This window comes from Antennarius striatus, chromosome 9, assembly GCF_040054535.1.
Source record: "Antennarius striatus isolate MH-2024 chromosome 9, ASM4005453v1, whole genome shotgun sequence".
Lineage (NCBI taxonomy): Eukaryota > Metazoa > Chordata > Actinopteri > Lophiiformes > Antennariidae > Antennarius > Antennarius striatus.
The window spans coordinates 13174868-13194273 of NC_090784.1; the positions used below are offsets into that span (position 1 = coordinate 13174868).

At 39.6% G+C, this 19406-nt stretch overlaps 1 protein-coding gene across 7 annotated transcripts; it reads left to right on the forward strand.

The window, feature by feature from the left end:
* Positions 1-248: 248 nt before the first annotated feature.
* On the forward strand, positions 249-19245 carry LOC137601674 (rap guanine nucleotide exchange factor 5-like). Of its 7 annotated transcripts, none has more exons than XM_068324005.1 (18): positions 249-733; positions 4350-4483; positions 5138-5238; positions 9148-9226; positions 9479-9623; positions 9713-9810; positions 11963-11993; positions 12180-12258; positions 13226-13375; positions 15007-15104; positions 15410-15532; positions 15624-15802; positions 15989-16079; positions 16171-16221; positions 16477-16564; positions 16694-16758; positions 17238-17493; positions 17588-19245. In XM_068324005.1, the coding sequence occupies exons 1-18, from the start codon at positions 554-556 to the stop codon at positions 17626-17628; spliced, it is 1989 nt and encodes a 662-aa protein (XP_068180106.1). In that variant the 5' UTR covers positions 249-553; the 3' UTR covers positions 17629-19245. The 7 variants fall into 7 exon arrangements, with proteins under 7 accessions (XP_068180106.1, XP_068180107.1, XP_068180104.1 ...); XM_068324006.1 differs by lacking the exon at positions 17588-19245 and adding an exon at positions 16848-16902 and having other exon boundaries at positions 17238-17502; XM_068324003.1 differs by having other exon boundaries at positions 17238-19245.
* Positions 19246-19406: the final 161 nt, after the last annotated feature.

Below are 19406 nucleotides of genomic sequence, written 5' to 3' on the forward strand. Positions count from 1 at the left end.
AAGAATCTTTTCAATTCTTGTTCTGAATGACCTTAAATCTCCTCATACATGTAAAAAATTACCTTCCTAATGAGTGTTTGACCTTTCTGTGTAATGCACTCTGCCCATTTTTGATTCAGGACGCCCTCTTGCTTTTGGGAGGTTTGAAAGTTTCCTTTTTTGGGTCAGTCTAGCTCACCAGATGTTTCCTGAAACATCAGTGTTCCTAACTCACTCCCCTCCCCAGTGTTTAAAGGCGAGGGGATGACAGGGAGAGGGAGTCTGACTTTCACTTCCAGAAAAGCCAAGCACAGAGACATCTGGAGACCAACCGATTAAGTCTTGTCCGAGTTTGCCTCTCTTCTACAAAGCTGGCATTGCATATGTAAATTGCAACTTATTTCAGGTAGAAGGACTGAAGATTTGTTTGGACTGCAACCACCAAAACACACACTCTACAAATTTTTATTTTGACCTGCTCACCTCGTTTTCCATTTTTCTGTAGTAGTGTGAGCTTGCAAGGAGGTATCCTGCTGTTTTTTCTGGTAGACAGCTGGTAGTCAGTGACCCAGAGATGTCATGGGACTGTGGCCTCAAGTACATGTTCTCCATGTCCCCTGCACTGCAGCAGGGGAACATGTGCATCCTGCATGACAAGGAAGACCTATCCAAACTGGAGATGGTACAGAGACTGGCCAAGGATGGCTGCCGCTTCTTGCAAAAACACAGCAAGGGCCCCGAAAGAACAAGCGAGGTGAGAAACATCCATCAACACCACTGCAGTCACAGCTGACTTTTTATCATACTGTATTTTCTGCAGCATTTTTTATACTTATGCTGTAAATTCTGTTTGCTGCCTTCGTGTGAAATCCATCACTTTCTGGGGCAGTTCCCTGCACAGCTATCGTCAGACAGATAGTAGTTATGGCATCATGACTTCTACCTTGTTAGTATATTGCATCCTGGACTAATCCATTAGAGAACATTAGTCCGTGTTGGTGTTGGCTCTACTGTTGTGTATTCTATTGCTGTGTTTTATGGTGTTTTGTTGGGACCACTGTGCCCAGACATCACTTCTTGCCCTCCAGAGTTCCATCCATCACCTGAAATTAATTTGTTGTCTTTTTTTATTGGTCTCTGTACTTTTGATAACCCACCTGCTACTCTTCTGAAGATAAATGTTATTACTTAGATTCCGTTGGATTTCTCAATAAATAGTTCAAAATAGTCTCTACAGAGTTTTAAAGGAGATGAAAGAGTTAGTTTTTGTTCATGTTGATGATGTGCATTAAATTCTATTGTATAAATGCACTGCATCCATTAAATTCACAACTGGGAGGTCAATTTACAATCGCAATGTCATTCCGGGAATGTAACACACTTTTATAGCATAATTCATCTCTGTCAGTATGGCTGCAACACCAGGCAAAATCACTTCTATATATTACTGTTGAAAACGTACCTACATGTAATCTGTGTTCAGTTCAATGTGCAATCTTTTCAAAAAACATTACATCACTATCCACTGGCTAAAGCAGACATCTGATTGGTTGACCTTGTGGTGGGCTCAGCTTCTCCCTTCCTTCCAGCTGTATCTGTGTGCTGAACTGAATAACAATGGCAGGAAAAGTTGACGCAGGTGAACGATCCGCCATGCCAGGACTTTGTGTAGCTTTAGGGTGGATTCCAGAGCATCAGGTCCATGACCTTTAATCCAAATGCTAGATCTCCTTATCACTGCCCCTGTTCAATAGTATGACCTTTTCATCTGCACTAACTGAATGATCAAATGTCAGTGCAGAATAATGCAACAGTCTGCCTTACCTTTTGTTCAGAAGCCTTTTTAATGTGAATATACTACTGTTAAGTGTGTTTAAGTGTCATTTAGATAAATCCCGCATTAATGGCCAGATATGATGAATATCTACTTGACATTATGTAGCAATGTTAGGATTATGTGAGATTATTTTTGCTTTATTTCTAGGATGATTTCAAATACCGGTAATCCAATGATGCTACAATGCACATACGTAACTACATGTGACTTGTAGAAATATGAGGCCTGACATCAAAGAGCCTGGAAATCAGCTAAATCCCAGATGGAAACTGGAATGTAAAATAAAACATTAGACTTCATTTCCATGTAAATGTGAGATATTTTTGTGCAGAACATGAAGAATGTTAAGTAATCTTAAATTTGCAGATGTATATTTCTGGGTCATTTCTCTAGACAGTTTAGAGGGAGTAATGACTCTATTAATTTCACTTTGAAACCTTGCTGCTTCTGAATGTAATGGTAATCAATTTTCACAAACTCTCTTACTTCTAGTCTGCTCTGTGTGTGCTATGTATCGCTACCAATACAAGATGCATAATATAACTATTTTACACAACATGCACTTCCTGCAGAATGACAACTTTGTTTATATCATGAAACTCAAACTTTGGCCAGTTACTATTGGCGTAAATTTGATCAATCTGAATCAAAGGCTTTTTTACCAGCTATTTTTTTTTCCTTTTGCTCCCACACTCTTTGTTCCACATTGTTCCTTGAGAGCTATTTACTCCATATCTGCGCCCTGTCAAGACTGACACCTTCCAGGTCCCTGAGCGCTCCATTCCATGCATGCCAGATCTGCTGCGAAGCACAGAAACATTCAAACAAAGCTTCTCTCCAGACAGTGGAATCCATCTGGTTGCCTGAGAGAGACAGTAAACCATTTGGAAGGCACAACTTTGTACAGAGGCCTAAATGGTAGTGTCTGCTGTACTGCTGTTGTCCATGTGCTGGCTGTGGGGTCACCTCCAGGGTAGAGTGAGAACTGTTCAGCCCTGGCACTCCGTGTCATTACAAGGTTCTTTTAGCGGGACAGTTTCCCTGAAGCCAGGAAACTAAAGAGTGCAGCTTTCCTTTTCTGGAAATTTTCCAGTTCTTTGCTTCTTGGCATGCCTGATAACCTGACTTCATGTTGTAGGTCATGTGACAGGATAACACATTCTGTTATTACCCAAGACACACCCTTGAGTAAACAAAAAACATATTTATGTGTGTTTATACTAATAAAAGAAGAATACATTTGGAAATTGTCACGTCAGCAGACTTAGACTCAAGAATGGAAACAATGAAGGAACTGCAAACAAACCCTGCTTTTAATGGTCCTTATTGAGGGTTTGAAAATGTTTCTGCTGTTTATAGACATGACTGGTAGATTCTGTGATGTTAATGGTGAAAATATGGTCAATATGGAATAAATTGTGTATGTCTGTGGTGTTATCAGAAATGTCTGTTTATGAACATATGTCCGCAGATCATTGATAAGTATTGCCAGGAAGTCATGCATAACTGATCGGCTCTGGATGTTTCTCTGCAAAAGGCAATTAGGTCAGAAAACTGCCACCACTTCCAGCCTGTCTGCCTGTCTAATTGTATGCACAGAGGCTTGGGTTGCATTTACTGTTGGCTGAGGAGGGAGGTGGGGGTGGGGGTGGCTTATGTGTGTACTATGCAGTAAACTCCTCATTAAGACCAATATCTCTGATCCAGACTCTCCATTGTCAAACAGCTACCCGACATATTTATATGCAGCCACAAGCCATTTAGTTCTTCAAGTAGAGGTTAGTACAGGTACTTCACGTTGAAAATAAGAATGCCCACTTTAACCAGTGATGCACAGCATTTAATCCATCAAAATTTGCATGAACTAAACAAGAATCTGAATTTAGGTAAATCTGCACTAAATTTCAGCTTCCTGTAACTGTGAAAAGCATGGCATTCTCAGAACTGATTGTATTTAATATTGTGTTTTATTATATTTATTACAATCATCACCAAACATACCTGCATATAACAGTTTGGGTTTTAATGTAATGTTCACAAAAAGGATTTCCATTGTAAATCAAGTAAAATGATTGAATTTGTGCTGGCTTTTGTCTACAAATTAGAATAATACAAAATATTCACAGTTGAGTTCTGGGGCGTGGTTTTACATTGAAATTTTGCAGACTATTTTATTGATTACTGGACAAAAATGCGGAATTACGGTCCCATAATAGTGGAATACTAAACCGCAAGACAGTTTGAAGGTAGATCTGCACACCGCACATAATTCAATAGGGTCTAATGACAGCAGTAATTAAAATTTGTGCAAGTCTTTTATGTTAATCCCTGAATGGGCTCCACCGATAAGGACTGAATAATGATCCATGGAAGTCCTCTGTCAGTGACAGCGCTGGCGTTGACAGAGTATTACGATGGAAATCAGTGGTGGTTCTTGTGAGTGGGGGGAAATTCAGGGGAATCTCCTTGGTGATAAAACGCTCCGTCCCTTTCTCCCTCTCTCTGTCCCTTCCCTTTCTCTCTCCCACCCCAGAGTGACGAGGCAATCCGTGTGCATCTGAGGGAGAGTGGCCACGATGTATCTGTTCCACTGAGGGTGTCGTCAGAGCAGCCGGCCCCCTCTGCATCAGCGAGGGGAGGAGGAAGAGAGGACGCAAGGAGCAGAAGGTAAGCCTCTGCACTCCCCTGTTTCCTAGATTCATTCCTTCCCACCCTCTCTTACTATCTGTTTCTCCCTTCAGCTCTTACAAGTCTTTCCCCCCTTCTCTCTGGATCACACTTCCATTCAGCTTACATGACAACAACTCCCTTTTCATTGTGTACACATAAGTGAGCAGTATGGAATCCTTCCCATTCAAGTCATTCACCAGCTTTCTTCAGCTGTAACCATTCTGGGACAGCTCATCGGGTTTGAGGGACAGACAGCAGAGGACTTCAGGCTGTAACAGCTGCAGATGGATGGACAGATGGACTGCAAAAAGAGCATGCAGCAGTAACCACGGCAACATTGCCGGTGTGACGGCACAGGAACTCTTAAAGGATGGGATCGCGTCCACAGACACTGGGCTTGCAGGAGGAAGGACGACTCCTGCATGCTGCCTTGGTGGAGCAGGAGGAGGATGAGGACAATGATGAAGGCTCAGACGAGAGCAGCAGTGACAGCACCAGCCGGGCAGAGCCGGTGACAATGCTCACCTTTGATGTTCCCTACTTTCGCTACATAGACGATGAAGGGACAGAGGGAGAGGAGGAATGGAGCAGCAGCCGCTCTCTGTCCTCTATCGAGGAGGACTTGTCCACTGACTCTGTTGTGTCTGACAGGTACATGGTGGTATCAGGAACCCCAGAGAAAATACTGGAACATTTGCTGAATGACCTGACACTGGATGATGACCAGGGGACAACGCAGGGCAAAGAGCCAGGTCAGAATATACACTTAAATTCCCTGAAAAACATCTCTCACTGCTGTGGTCAACCTCTATGTAGATAAGAATTTAATAAAGGGTGAATATAAAAGGAGAATAAAAATTGATGGATGATACCTTTACAACTTTGTGCTAAGAGTATTGTTAGGGATATGTGCTTACATAAGTCTTCTGACGTTTTGTATGTGTGTGTTTACTTTAAAGGGTGAATAAGTGCATTTACTTCGTTTTTAACTCCCTCATCTCCACCCAGAGCCGGGACAGCAGCCCCCTCTGGGCATCTTTACCAGGCTAATCGTAGTATCATTCCCACAATGACTTGGAGTTTGAATCGATTCATTTTATGGCTTTTCCAAGAGATGCATGGTTCTCATATATTTTTGCTGGTGATGATAAAGATTGCGTGACATGTGGTCCAGTTTCACAGCAACAACAAATCAACATATATTCTCTGATCTCAGCAGGTACACGATAATATGACACTGTTGCCAAGGCAGAAGAGACTGCTTGAACTGCAAAGATGGTTCGATGAGAGACGACAGTTGAAGGCAGTAGCATTGGCTGCCAGAGGGAGGATAGAAGAGAGAGATAAGACAAACATGAATGCAGGGAAACAAGGAAGGAAGAAAAGAAAGCGCAGATTTTTCTGTGGAGGCTGGTGTAGGAAGGTGGTTGCAGAATGTCAAGACCTCTAATCATGATAAAGGCAAGCTAACCCTTTAACAGAGACCATCACTCATTTTGTTGTGGGCAGTGAATAAAACGTATTGGATGTGAAGGCTCTGCAGTTGAATTTGGAATATTTGCATAAATTTGCATGCACAAGAGCTATTTAATGTTTCATCATATATTTTGTTCCTGTAATGTTGTTGTAATGTGTTTGTTTGCGCATGCACAGAATGCACAAACAAACACACGTGTGTGTGTGTGTGTGTGTGTGTGTGTGTGTGTGTGTGTGTGTGTGTGTGTGTGTGTATGTGTGTATATATATATATATATATATATATATATATATATATATATATATATATATACATACTGTATACGTATGTGTGTTTGTGTGCTGTGCAAATATTTGGAATGGGAAAAAAGTTATTTCCCTATGTGGATTATTACAGGATAGATTGATTGATTTTATTTATTAATTTAATGAAGTTTTTAATCACGATATAAAGTGAGAATGAAGCTATTTCAGTAGAAATGGGTAAGAACATCCCTCCATTCCTTGAGTTAAACATTCTCACAGTAAATCATCCCTTTTGCCTTCTACCGTTCAAGTAATATCCTGTGGGTTTACTGCTGATGAATCATTTACCATTAGCATAGACTGCAGTGAGCATTCACAGGGGAAGCCTCCAAAGGGAGCTATGGAACGGAGCATGACGCTGAGTGATTTCCCAGGGTCAAAGAGTCAGACCTGAGGATGAGAGATGATCTAACTCCTGAACACTAGCTGACCTGAACAGATGGTGTTTGATAGTGGGTCTGCTGTTGGCCTTGGTTTTGTTGCATGATTACTGAGATACTGTTCAGTCCAATGCTACAGCACTATAAAGTGTGGCCTTGGAAGTACAGCTCCCCACTAGCATAAGAATGAACCAGATCCAAAATTTTACCAAAAGGAGATCTGTCTGAACAACCAGTGTATTGTGTTTGGCCTTTCCCTCGAGGATGGTTCAGAGAGCATGAACATGATTGATGACTGCAGCACAGTATTGATGTGTTTTCATGACTTACATGCAGCACAGCACATTAGAAAGACTAAGACTGTCATTATGGTTGCTTCCATTTGTGCTCCATATGTTTCATTATGGCTGCAGAGGAGCTTTCTGCAAAAGGTGGGACTTTTCTGAAAGCACCACTGACGTGTTGAGAAAAAGCAACCATGACCCATTGAAGAAGTCTCTACTGGTCTCCAATTGGAGATTGGATGTACCAGAATTTTTTTCTTTGGGCTAGCATCACAGTATTTTTAATGTGTTCTGTCTCTGGTGCAGCCATTCATTCAAGCTCTGTACAGATTTGTACCACACACTCCCAGTTCTGAAAAACATTTGATGGAACATTTATATTCAGAATGAGAGGAGGTTCCAGCTTTTTTTATAACGCTCACAAGAAGCTCAATTAATGAAGACAAAACATGCATAAAATATTATGATAATTTAAGGTTTTTATATCGTGAAGGTAGTTTAACAAAAAATAACACATTAACATGTGGAACACACACTGGCAGGTGATCGACAATGTTCATTGATTTCACTGTTGATTGATTGACAAGCTGCCAAATCAATGAATCAATTTTCAGTTTCCGCTGAAAAGGAAATAAAATTTGTTCTGGTTTGTGTGCTAAGCAGCACTGAAGGAAACACGTTTATTGATTTTCCTAATCCAGGCCAACTGCCATGGATATTTGAAAACCTTAAATAACTCACAACTCATATAAATTAACAGGACTCTCAGATACGCATAAAGTCCACCACAGTAAAAACATACATATATAAAATTCTATTTAAAGAAAATCCAAAAGGACATGACAGTCCTTGTCTTTTTAATTCTGTTTTGGCTGCGATCCTTGGCAGTAGTTAAAATTATGACTTGAGGATATATGATTAAATATTCATCCTGTATTCCAACTTCAAAAAACTTGCAGTGTAAAGCCTGGAGGGCAGTTTGGAAGTTGTTACTCATGATTCAGATAACCTGGAGAATATATACATCAGCGTGCTGGGGGGTGGAGGTAAACAGAGGGTGTGGATAGGCAATCCTCTGTTTTGTTTTCTGGCTTTGGGGTAAGGTACATCACTGTTTTCTTTATGGGAGCTTCATGTGTACAGGAGCCCATAAGCGGTGAGTGATGCATCCGCAGCTGCTCTGTGCGGATTAACATAATGATGTCAGGGAGTTCCGTGGACCAGAACGCACACAAAAACCCTGGGAAGCCAGTGTGAAATTAAAGGAGAGAAATTATAGTACTGGGTGTGAGGCACACTTAGAGGTGTTGAGAGGAGGCTGCCTCTAATGGGATGTGTTAAGTGTTTCACTTGAGGCCAGGCATCATATTTGGAAGTTACTGCCCTCTTCTACATCTTTGTTTATATTGATGCTTTCATGTCAATTTTTGAAATTATCTCACATTTACTCTCCATCATAGTCCAGTGTTTTGATGATGAAGAGTAGAGGTGTATTTCATATGATGGGTAGTATTTGATCATCTTCGTTTTAATGAATTTACAGACACAGGTAGACCTCAATCAGTGACACGAGCATACAATGACAGAAAATTCTGTTTATGAGCACGCTTAAATTACTGAACAATATCACATTACATTTGTGTTTGCCAGATAATCACAGTGAAACCAGACTTCACCAGAGGTCAGAGAGATGACGTGACACATTAAACATTACTGGCTTATCTTTAGCGATACAGCCTGCATTGGGAAATGTGTGAGATTGAAGATAAAGCCAGAGATGGCTTGTTTGAAACTGGATGCAAAATGCAACTGAAGAATCCTTAGTGGCGATTGTCAGACTGACCATGAGGAGTAATTGATGTTGAAAGGTCTCTTACATTTTGTTCGCCTTTGAAATGTCTCTGCTTAGTATTTGGTAACTGATATTTTACAGTGAAGACTCTCCTTCTGGTGTTATTAAAATGGAAGAGGGAAAACTGAAGGGAAACTACAGGCCCAATATGTGCAGCACAACAAACATTAATCAAACACTCATTGATGTAACTGATGCCCAGTTGTGGAAACGCAGTGAAAAAGATATGATCTTCCTAGGCTGGCATATTGTTTTAAATATATCTTGTCAGATTTAATGATATTTACAGATTTAACAAACAGCAGATAACTTCTGAAGTTTATTCTAGAACCAATGCTTTTGTGAATAAAAATCTCTTTGCAGATACACTTCTGGATGATTTCCTGCTGACCTACCCAGTGTTCATGTCTACCAGTGATTTATGTCAAGCTCTTCTGGGACAATATCCTTGACCATAGAAATATTTGTGCAAATATTATAATAATAATAATATGGTATTAGACAGACACAGATGCTTTACTCAAAAAGAGTCTGCTATTGATGTCTCTATTAGCGCCTCTATTGACTCCTGTCATGGAATCAGCACCAGCAATGTTCACACACCCACCTCGTTTATGCTTCTTCTCATACTGTATTAGATGTCAGCGACTAGATCTTGCTCTCTCTCTGTGCTGAAGCCTTAACTGATCCCCACCTATTGCACCAAGCGATACAGAGGGAAAGAGGACAGGAAAGAGGCTCTGGAGAGGAAACGAAAAGTTTTGCACCTGGTGTCACAGTGGGTGGCTCTCTGCAAGGATTTCCTGAGGAATGACGATCATGTTAAACTGTTCCTGAAGGTAGGAAATAAAACTCTTCATGCAACTGACAGAAATTTGGTGTGAGCCAGATTCAATATGGAAGAAATGAAAGTTGACATTTCCTTCAGACTTTGTATCGCTTTGTTCTGGATGACATTTATGAGCACCCGGCGCTGGAGAACGATGGAAGGGAGCTGCAAAAACTGTACCAGCTGCATCACAGACAGTGAGTAACCATGTCATGACTGTGTCATTTTAAGATGTAAAACACAAGGTACTTCAATGCATACACAGATTTTCAATAAGCTGCCAAACTGTGGTATTTATTGACATCAATTCTTGAGCAGGAAGTATGATTGTGACTATCTGAAGTCTGAATGAAGCAGGAAAGCCAGCTGGTCTCTTAGGACAAAGAAAGGGTTCCTTCACTGCCTGCTTCTCATCAATGAATCCATTCAGAGTTTGATGAGTAATTACAGTCTTCTGGGGTTATTTGCATAGAAATATGAAGGTCATATTTTTGTCTTGAGTGTCCAACATTGAGGAAATCCGTAAGTTTTGTGTCAGAATTACCTCCAAACTGGAAAACAACATTTGTTACTTGCTCTGAGAGAAAAACACAAATAGACAAATTTTTTAGCTTGTTCCCCATTAATGGAGTCAAACACATAATAGTGTAATTGCATAGCCATATATTTTAATATGGTGATAATATAATTTGGTGTGTTATTAGTCATAACCTAAAAGGTAAAGGCATACAACAGGAATGTATTGATGTAATGCACAAATTTGATACCCTTTGAAATACTGGTTATCTTTAGAAGAAAATGCTTCAGGCTTAGTGTGACATACTCAGACAGACTCTGCTGTCAAATGCATTTGTTCAGTTGTAATGGGCCTCTATGGTGTCATTTTGCCTTGTACAAAAATTATATTCATGCAGCAGAGCCCATTTTAATTTGAGGCAAATAAAAAGCTCTGGTGTCAGATAGAAAGCAGAAACATCATACTTTTACTGTGCTGAAAGAGACCTCTGGGTGCAACAAATTATAGCCAAATGATGCTACTTCATACTGATATGAAGTTATGGCAAATCAGGTAGAGTTACAAGGCTATATGAGACCACTGTAATAGTCAGTGTCAAAAGTGGATAATAGATATGGTATAAAGGCATAATAGGCTAATCAAAATAATGAATGAAATGAATGAATGGATTAGTAAATGTTAGTTATACATGTACAACATAGACAGATAGAGAATGGATTCATAAAATGTATAAGTCGGTACTTAACTATTTTTTATAGAGAGGAGGCTTTTGTCGGTGTTGTATGTGTGGAAGATGAATTTAAATGAAGCATTACACATTGTATTATACAAATTTTGTTTACCTGAATCCTGAATTGGTTTTTTTTGTTATTTCTAAAGTTCTTGATTTATGAAGAACGAGTATCATTTTGCTGTCATTCCACTCGATTCCCCCTTCCTCTCCCTCAGCCACAGCCTCCAATCACATCCTCTCCCTTGGGGATGCTGCAGCCTACTGCCCATTAAAAACCAGTGCAGATAATTCAACCCAATCCTACTGCTATTATCTGGGCCTGTTTATTCATGTTTACAGTCAGGGTGGGGGATCCTCACCAACCACTCCTTTCAGGGGGTGGACTTTGTGTGGGTGTGACTGACTGACATACTCAACTATTTATGAGATATTCATAAGAGCTGTGGGGGAGGATGAGGTTGTCTGCTTTGTGGCAATCTGCTGTGAGGTGAAAAACTGAAAAGCATAATTTTTTCTGTAGTTGCAACACCCATTTCAGCATTTTGCTCCCATCATCTTTCATCTGTACGAAGGATATACCCGTTAGTCTTGGGAATCGAACACCTCAGGCTTTCTTGCATGCTCTCTTCATGAAGCATTGTCATTTACTGGTCAACATCGACTGCGACTTCATTTCTGATGAGTAAGAGAGTGAACTAGATCACGAGCTCTGTTTTGTCGGAACAGAGAAATCAGGTTTTCCATTAGCGGGCGACGGCTGCTGGTCAATGAGAGGAGATCCCTGAGGACAGGCTTTGTGCCAACATGCCTATTGTGATGTAGAGCCCAGTAAAAGCTGAGGGACGATAATGACATTCGTCATTCCAGCCAGGCCTAACTGATGTGAATAGGGTGTTAAGTGAAGGGAACATCTAAGGCCCTAAAATTGTACCAAACATTTGGCGCTTGCCTTCACACCAATCTTAAATAATGGACTAAATTCATCAAAGCAGTGCATCCACATCACCACAGTAAGCACATAGTGGAGTGTTTATTTAGTTTCTTTGATTTGATATTGTTGCAAACTAAGGAATCACACATCATTATCTTCTTTTTCCAGTGCTCTGGATGAATATTCCCCTCATAGAAAGGTGGGTGAAAAGATCTTGTCTTTGTTGTCTCTGTCAAACAGTTCTGGCGGCCAACTATGACATATTTTGTTGTCGCATGACCCATTGTTCTTACGTTTCCTGTTCTGTAGTTCTGCTGCAATTCTTAATGATTTCACACAATATGTATGATTGTGTGATGAAATCCACGCATTTCCTTTCTTTTAGCGCAAAGTGCTTTTCCACCAATTGAGCTTGAAAGAGACCGGGCTCCATGTCAGAGGAACACAAAGAGAGACCAGGGAAGGTACAGAACTTACCGTTCTTCACACATTCCTTCTATCGTACGTTGTTTCCAAAGCTGTTAGGGATATACAGGCAGAACAATGGGAATCTTTCCAGAGAAAGAATGAAGTGTTGCACATGCACATTCCTGAGTTATGACATATGAATTCCTTTCAAATTGCTGGAATTATCATGGTGTGCTTCTGTTTAAGGGAATGTTTACAATCACATCTGTCTAGTTTAGTCAATCTGATCTTATTTTTTAGGTGCTTTAAGTTACATTATTTTCATGATATTGCCCCCAATGATCCTTTAGAACCATCAGGATCGATCTATTGAGTATACTTGGCCCATCCCAGAAGGCCAACCTGAACAGTCTGCAGTTGATCCTGAGTGCTTAAAGTGGAGCGGAAGATCATTTGCTTTGCTCAAAATACCCTCCCCTCTTGTCCATCCTGCTTTTTAAGAAAAGGCAGTGGTTAATGTCATAAAATGGACTTTTACTGATTCAATGTTTGCTAATTGATTAGATAAACAGCTGTAGTGTGTGATGAAAAAGGAACCCTGAATAAACTCTGCCCTCCACTGCACAGGATTTCATTATCCCTCCTGTAGATAATGTAGATATTGGTCTTTGTAACTCCTTGGGCCTTAGGTAGTTACTTACTGTTCTATAAGTAGTTATGGAAATTCTTTAGAAATACTTTGGTATTTACATCACTACTTATGGAATAGTAAGTAACTACCTAAGACCCGAGGAGTTACAATGACCAATTACACCTAAAATCTGAAAGGTCATGTGGCCTTACATCACAATTTTATTTTTTTGATCTCTGTTATCTAGAAATCTGATGTCATTCATTAAATTAATACACCAGCATCTGACTTGATGTAGCTAACGACTGTTCACACAGGTCATGAACAAAGCTATGCTTTGTGAAAGCAGTGTGTAAATTGTGCTTCCCTGAAACAACATATCTCTGTTACAGTGCTGTGCCATGTGTATATCACGATGGACTCTTATCTGAGTATGAGGGCCCATGCAGGGGTCGTGGCCCAGGACCTGCTACAGGCAGTGGCAGATAGGATGGATGTCCCCCGAGGAGAGCTGGAACTAGTCGCTGTTACTTACCCTGGAGGTAAATGTGATTGTACTGAACTAGCAGTGGAGATCAGCATGTAGCACAGCGTCAGCACCATAGTCTATACACGTGCATCAGGGATATTACAGGAGAGACACTTTCGAATGGACTAAATGAACCCAAAACACCTCATGCTACTATTTTGCTTGATTGGTTTTTAAAAATATACATATTTTAAGTGCCAAAAATTATAATGGTTATGAGTGATTGCAAATTTGTAAAATGTAAAATGTAGAATTTAATGAAGAATTCCTTTTTCCTAATTTTTCCATTCACACTGAAAAAACATCACATAGAATAGAATATGTCAGGATTTCTTCAATTTAATACAATATATATAAGAAAATCCGATTCTGTCTTAATCAACGATATGAATAAAAACAAGATCAGCATAGAGGACTCTGATGGGTTGTAAATTCTAATGTGTGCTGCTGGAGTGAAGTGCACCATTGGTAGAAAATTTAAATATTGAAATTAGATTGTAATAAATACAAATGACCTGCAATCAGACAAAAGCATTTATAGTCCAGTTATCTACTATCTATATTTGTTATCAGAAATTAATCTTCACTGTATCTGAAAAAGCTCTGCAAATGTCTGAAAATGTCCAGACATGCACTACTGAAAAGTCCATGCACACACTAGTGAAATTGAAATGTTCACACACAGACTACTGAAATGTCCACACACACACTACTGAAATTGAAAAATCTGCACACACACTACTGAAATGTCCGCACACACAACTGAAATGTTCTCACACGCACTACTGAAATGTTCAGTAGTGTGTATGAGAGCATTTCAGTTGTGTTTGTGAGAGTATAACATTTTAATTGTGTTTGTGAAAGCATTTACTGTATTCTGAATTATGTCCCTGACGGCCCCTCATAGTTTACTATTTCAATAAAAAGCTGATTATGACAGAACTGTAAGCCGGTCACAGCATGATGTAAATACTATTATCTACAATGGACACATTCAGAATTAAGAAGAAAATAAATAAATAAAAGAAAGCTTTAAATGATGCCTTACTGGTTCATAAAGTAAAGACAGAAGTTCATCTAAGGTTGAACATTCAGTATAAGCACTATGATGCATCCTGTTGCAGGTTTAGTTTACACTGTAAGCTACAATGTTACCCAACATGCTAGTGACCCTTATGTCATCATTATAGCACACATAACAGAGGCACAAATGGGTTGATTGTATGATTAATTGCAAATAAATGTTTATTCTAACCCATGGAACAATTTTGTGTTCTATTTGTGACATAATACAGTATATGAATACTATGTTGATAAATGTTCACTTGACTTAATTATAACCTCATTTTGAAGTGGTTCAAAAACACATTAGGGAAAAAAAACTAAGTAAAAGTTTCACAAAACATGCTGTGGTGGTATTTTTAGACGGCTGGAACGGTTTGCTGGATTGACGCATCCTCTGGTGGCAGGTTAGAAGGTTGGCAAGGTTTTTTCTTGACTGACCAACCAACCACCAAGGCCCAAGAATAGATCCTGTCTCATTGCATTGCAAAAAACCGATAACCTCACAAAGCAAGTGTTATGTCTTGCTCCTATCTGACATATTTTTTAACAATTATCTGATGTACATTTCCCTCCTGGCAGGTAGGCTCCTCCTGCAGCCTCAGGACAGACTCTTCTCTGATTCTTTACGGATGGTGGGGAGGCTGCACGTGTGCAGGAAGGAGCTGGGCGAGATCCTGGTGAGATTGTCACTTCAAGTACTTTCAACTGAGACATACTTGATCCAAACTACTGTGTCAAGCATGACTTCTGTTAGTATTCACACATCAGCCCCGGAGCAGTGAATCACATGGTCTACACATGAATGGACACAGATGCTGCTGCAAATGCAGCTAACTTGAGATAAAGTTAGAAGCTTCAAAGCTCCATTATGAGGACAACTTATCAGAACTTGCAGGCAAAAAAAATATACATATTTCAGCTAGAGTTGTGATTCAAGAAAAAGTGAAATAGGAAAGATGTGGTCAATTTCTTTTCCCTTCAGAACCCATTTACAGATAACTCGGAGCTGCAGCACAGGACAGCCCGGATGCTAAGTCTGAACACATGGGACGTGGCCGTTGCTCTGACCAACTTTGACTGGACTATCTTTGACTCCATCAATGAGGTTTGCGCATCTCTATTTTTTGTCTCCTAAAATATAGCATAAAAAGTCCTTTATAGTCCAATGGTGATACATGTCACTGTTCTTTTTGCAGCAAGAACTTGTGTATTTCACCTTCAGCCGACACAGCTGCAGCAGCTACACCGTCGCATTGGAGCTGCTGCTGCAGCGCTGCAACGAGGTCCAGTTGTGGGTGATGACTGAGGTTCTGCTGTGCCCAACACTCTGCAAAAGGGTCCAACTCATCAAGAAGTTCATCAAGATTGCTGCACAGTCAGTAGCTCTATTTTGGATGTTGAATCATCACATTAGTAGACATTAGTAGCCTTAATGTTAGAGAGACGTGTAGATTGTCTGGGGATGTTTCCCCCTCTAGTGGCCAAGCGTAAAAATGCATCTCTTTTGTAAAACTGAGCCCCTTAGAGTAACTGGATTTTGTGCTCCCAACGATTTTTATAGCTGTAAAGCTCAGAGGAACCTCAATTGTTTCTTCGCCATTATATTGGGCCTGAACACTGCAGCTGTCAGCCGCCTCAACCAGACATGGGAGGTAAGGTGGTCCTACTTTCTTACATACCTCTGTTCCAGGTTTTCACCTCAATTTGACATGTTTGATAAACACTTTTGTATTATCTTCACAGAAAATTCCTGGGAAATTCAAAAAGATACTTTCAGAGCTAGAGGCAATTACAGTAAGTGTAATTCAAGCACTCTGTATAAATAATAACCTATATGTTCCATTCTATAACAGAAAAATCAAACCCCCGTGCATGAGGTGAAACAGATGTTTTTAATATCCAAACAGCAGGAGAAGCATCGGGTGTTTTTAATTCATTAGTATATAATGCTACCATAAGCCAGCTATACCAAAGCATTGCATGTACAGGCACAGATATCCCGCTCCCCAGGGGATTATTCTCTGATTCATTTTAAAAATGTCTTTGCAGGATCCATCACTGAACCACAAGGCCTATAGGGACTCCTTCAAGAAGATGAAGGCACCAAAGATCCCCTTTCTTCCTCTGCTACTGAAAGGTGCACTCATTATAATGTCACTCTGGTGTTCCGCTGTTAAACAGAGCACAGTGAGGTATTCACAACAGTCAGACAGAGCAAGGTGAAAAGGACTTGTTGCTGAGTGCTAACAATATGTTTATGTTGTAGATATGACGTTCATTCATGAAGGAAACAAGACATTTCACGACAATGTAGTCAATTTTGAAAAGCTGGTGAGTTAAAAAAAAAAACCTCTGGAAAACAGTGCAGTGCTTAAAATTTGAAGTCACATTTAAATAAAACTGTGCATCTTTGTTTCTAGCACATGATAGCAAACACAGTGCGACTCATCCGGCAGTGCCAGACAGATCACATGGGTCAGTACTGTGATCACTAATTTCTTATTGGAGGATGTGAAATAACAATATTTTGAAAAGTTGAGAAAATGAATTTTAAAGGGAGAAAAATGTATTTTGGGTTTTGTGAAGGATAAACCTTGAAACACTTTGATATCCATTAGCATTCCTCTAATGGCCTAAAGTACATGAAATTGAAATCATTTCAACATCCACATAAAGTGACATTTTGTGACTTTTTCATTTAACCTTGATCAAAAGAATAGAAAAGTTGGATTTATTTTTACAGCATTCAATAGAATCTCCCTTATTGCAGCTGTCCTAATGTGGAGGCAAAACATTTTCTGTCCCTCCAGGAAATGGTTACACTCAGAAGAGCAGTCCAGAGGTGCGAGCTTACATTGACTACCTTCTTATCATCGACAATCAGGAGACTCTGTTTGAACTGTCACACAGACTGGAGCCTCGGGTTTGACAGGACATCTCTTAACGCACAAACCTTCGGATTGACAAGGAGCAATCTATCCATAGATTTATCTCTCAGGACCATAAACGACCACCAGAGGGCGCTGCTCAATCAGGAAAACCCCAACTACAGACTGGGAACAAACAGTAAAGAACTTATCATAGATCAAATACGGATGATTCAAAATCATCCAACACATAAGCTTAGCAGCAGTTATACTCAAAATTATGCAACCAACAGGCAAGAACAAACGCCAGCAGCAGGTTTCAGATGAAGATTAGAGGGTCCCATCCTGCTGCTTTTGTCTGATGACTTTACCTTCTCAGAGATGGCAGATGTTGTAAGGTGTAAAGCTGATCTGACAGTGACCCAACCGAACCCTTCTGAGGAGAACTCGCCGAATGTTTTTGTTTCCAGGTGAAATGCTTACCAAGGTAATAAAAATCTACAAAACACAACTGCACAAACAAAAGTAGCATAGGAGTTTTTGTTTTTTCTTGCAAATATTATGTTTTAGAAACATGTTCACTTACAGTAAGAGAACATGCTGATTAACTACTGATAGTTGTAGACACCTTTTTGTATTTTTAGACTTTTAATATGTGTGGCAGCAGAACGTAGCTTTCAGATTTAACCAAAAACTGTTTGTCCGAGACGTTTTCCTGCCACGATCAATATGGAGGACATACAGTCACCAACGGATCTGTATGTGTGTGTGTGTGTGTGTGTGTGTGTGTGTGTGTGTGTGTGTGTGTATGTGCACAATATAACAAATCAAGAAAACAATTATTGTTCAATATTGGCATTTTGACAGAATATTTTCACTTCTATTTTATATTGCAGGATTATTTTTCACCATGCAATTTCATTTATCTATAAAATCTCTGTATTTTAAATTAGGCTGTAACGTCAGCTGGAAATTTGAAAATAATATTATGGAACACAATTTCTGTTTGATGTGTATGAAAAGTTGTGTTAGAGTGGCACCTGATTGTGTCAAGGAGAAAAAGAATTCCAAGTGAAATTAATAGTAAGTGGTCATGTTTAAAAGAAAAACAATTGATGTACTGATCTCTATTGAGTTGAGCAGCAGACAATCAAGTGTACAAACAAGTTAGATGAAGTAAACCACAGTGGGACGGCACTGATACCGCTCTGTGCTGGTCTTTAAGTTCAGGTTACAAGAATGCTCAGTGTTCTTACTGATATTAGAGGATCAGCCATTCAGATCACTTTAGTTTGATTTTCATGTTTCATAAAGGACGGCTAAATTGAATACTTCTTTGCTCTATTACTGACTAGAGCTGATTTCTTCCATCCTCAGCAAATGTATGGATAAATAATTTACAACTTGTAATAGTTAAATTAAATCCTGCAGCACCTTAAAAGTACAGGAAGCCATTTTCTTGCGTACAGAGTGTAGCAACATTATGTAATTGTTTTGTGTCACCACAAAATGAGCATTTATTGTCTAGGTTATCATCCAAATTGCAGTAGGCAGATGAACATTGTCAGTGTTTCCCTAACTTTACGTCATTCTACGTAGGTGCTATGAAGTGCTCTGGATGGTATTTGCATTAAATTTCTGGGGTTATATTTGCATATAAGCCCATAGTGAACATGGCAAGCACATACTTTTGCACTATTATTTCGATTTTCATCTGTACTATCAACAACGTTCAGTTGGCACTGTGTTTATACCTTATATAGTATATACACGTTGAAGTACAGATAAGAATATTGTATTTATTTCCAAATAATTTATTTATTTTGTAGATACTCATTTTGATTTTATGTTTTCTGTATGCACTGTTTTGACTGGTCTGCATGATATGGCTTACCATGGACTGACCACCAGTGTCAGCTGTGCATGCAATAAAATGTTTTTTCTCTCCCAATAGATGTATATGGATAGTATATCTGCAATATACAATATACAAGTAATACACACACACACACACACACACACACATATTCATTCTCTAGACAGACAGACAGATTTTGTGTACTGATCAAAAAAATGAACATCTTTGCGGTTCATGGAGGTAGAGGTGTGATC

Coding starts and splice junctions, on each gene's coding strand:
- LOC137601674 (XM_068324003.1), top strand. CDS start 554: ATGTCATGGGACTGTGGCCTCAAGTACATGTTCTCCATGTCCCCTGCA. Junction 11,994..12,179: donor AATATTCCCCTCATAGAAAG/GTGGGTGAAAAG, acceptor CCTTTCTTTTAG/CGCAAAGTGCTTTTCCACCA. Junction 12,259..13,225: donor ACAAAGAGAGACCAGGGAAG/GTACAGAACTTA, acceptor TCTCTGTTACAG/TGCTGTGCCATGTGTATATC.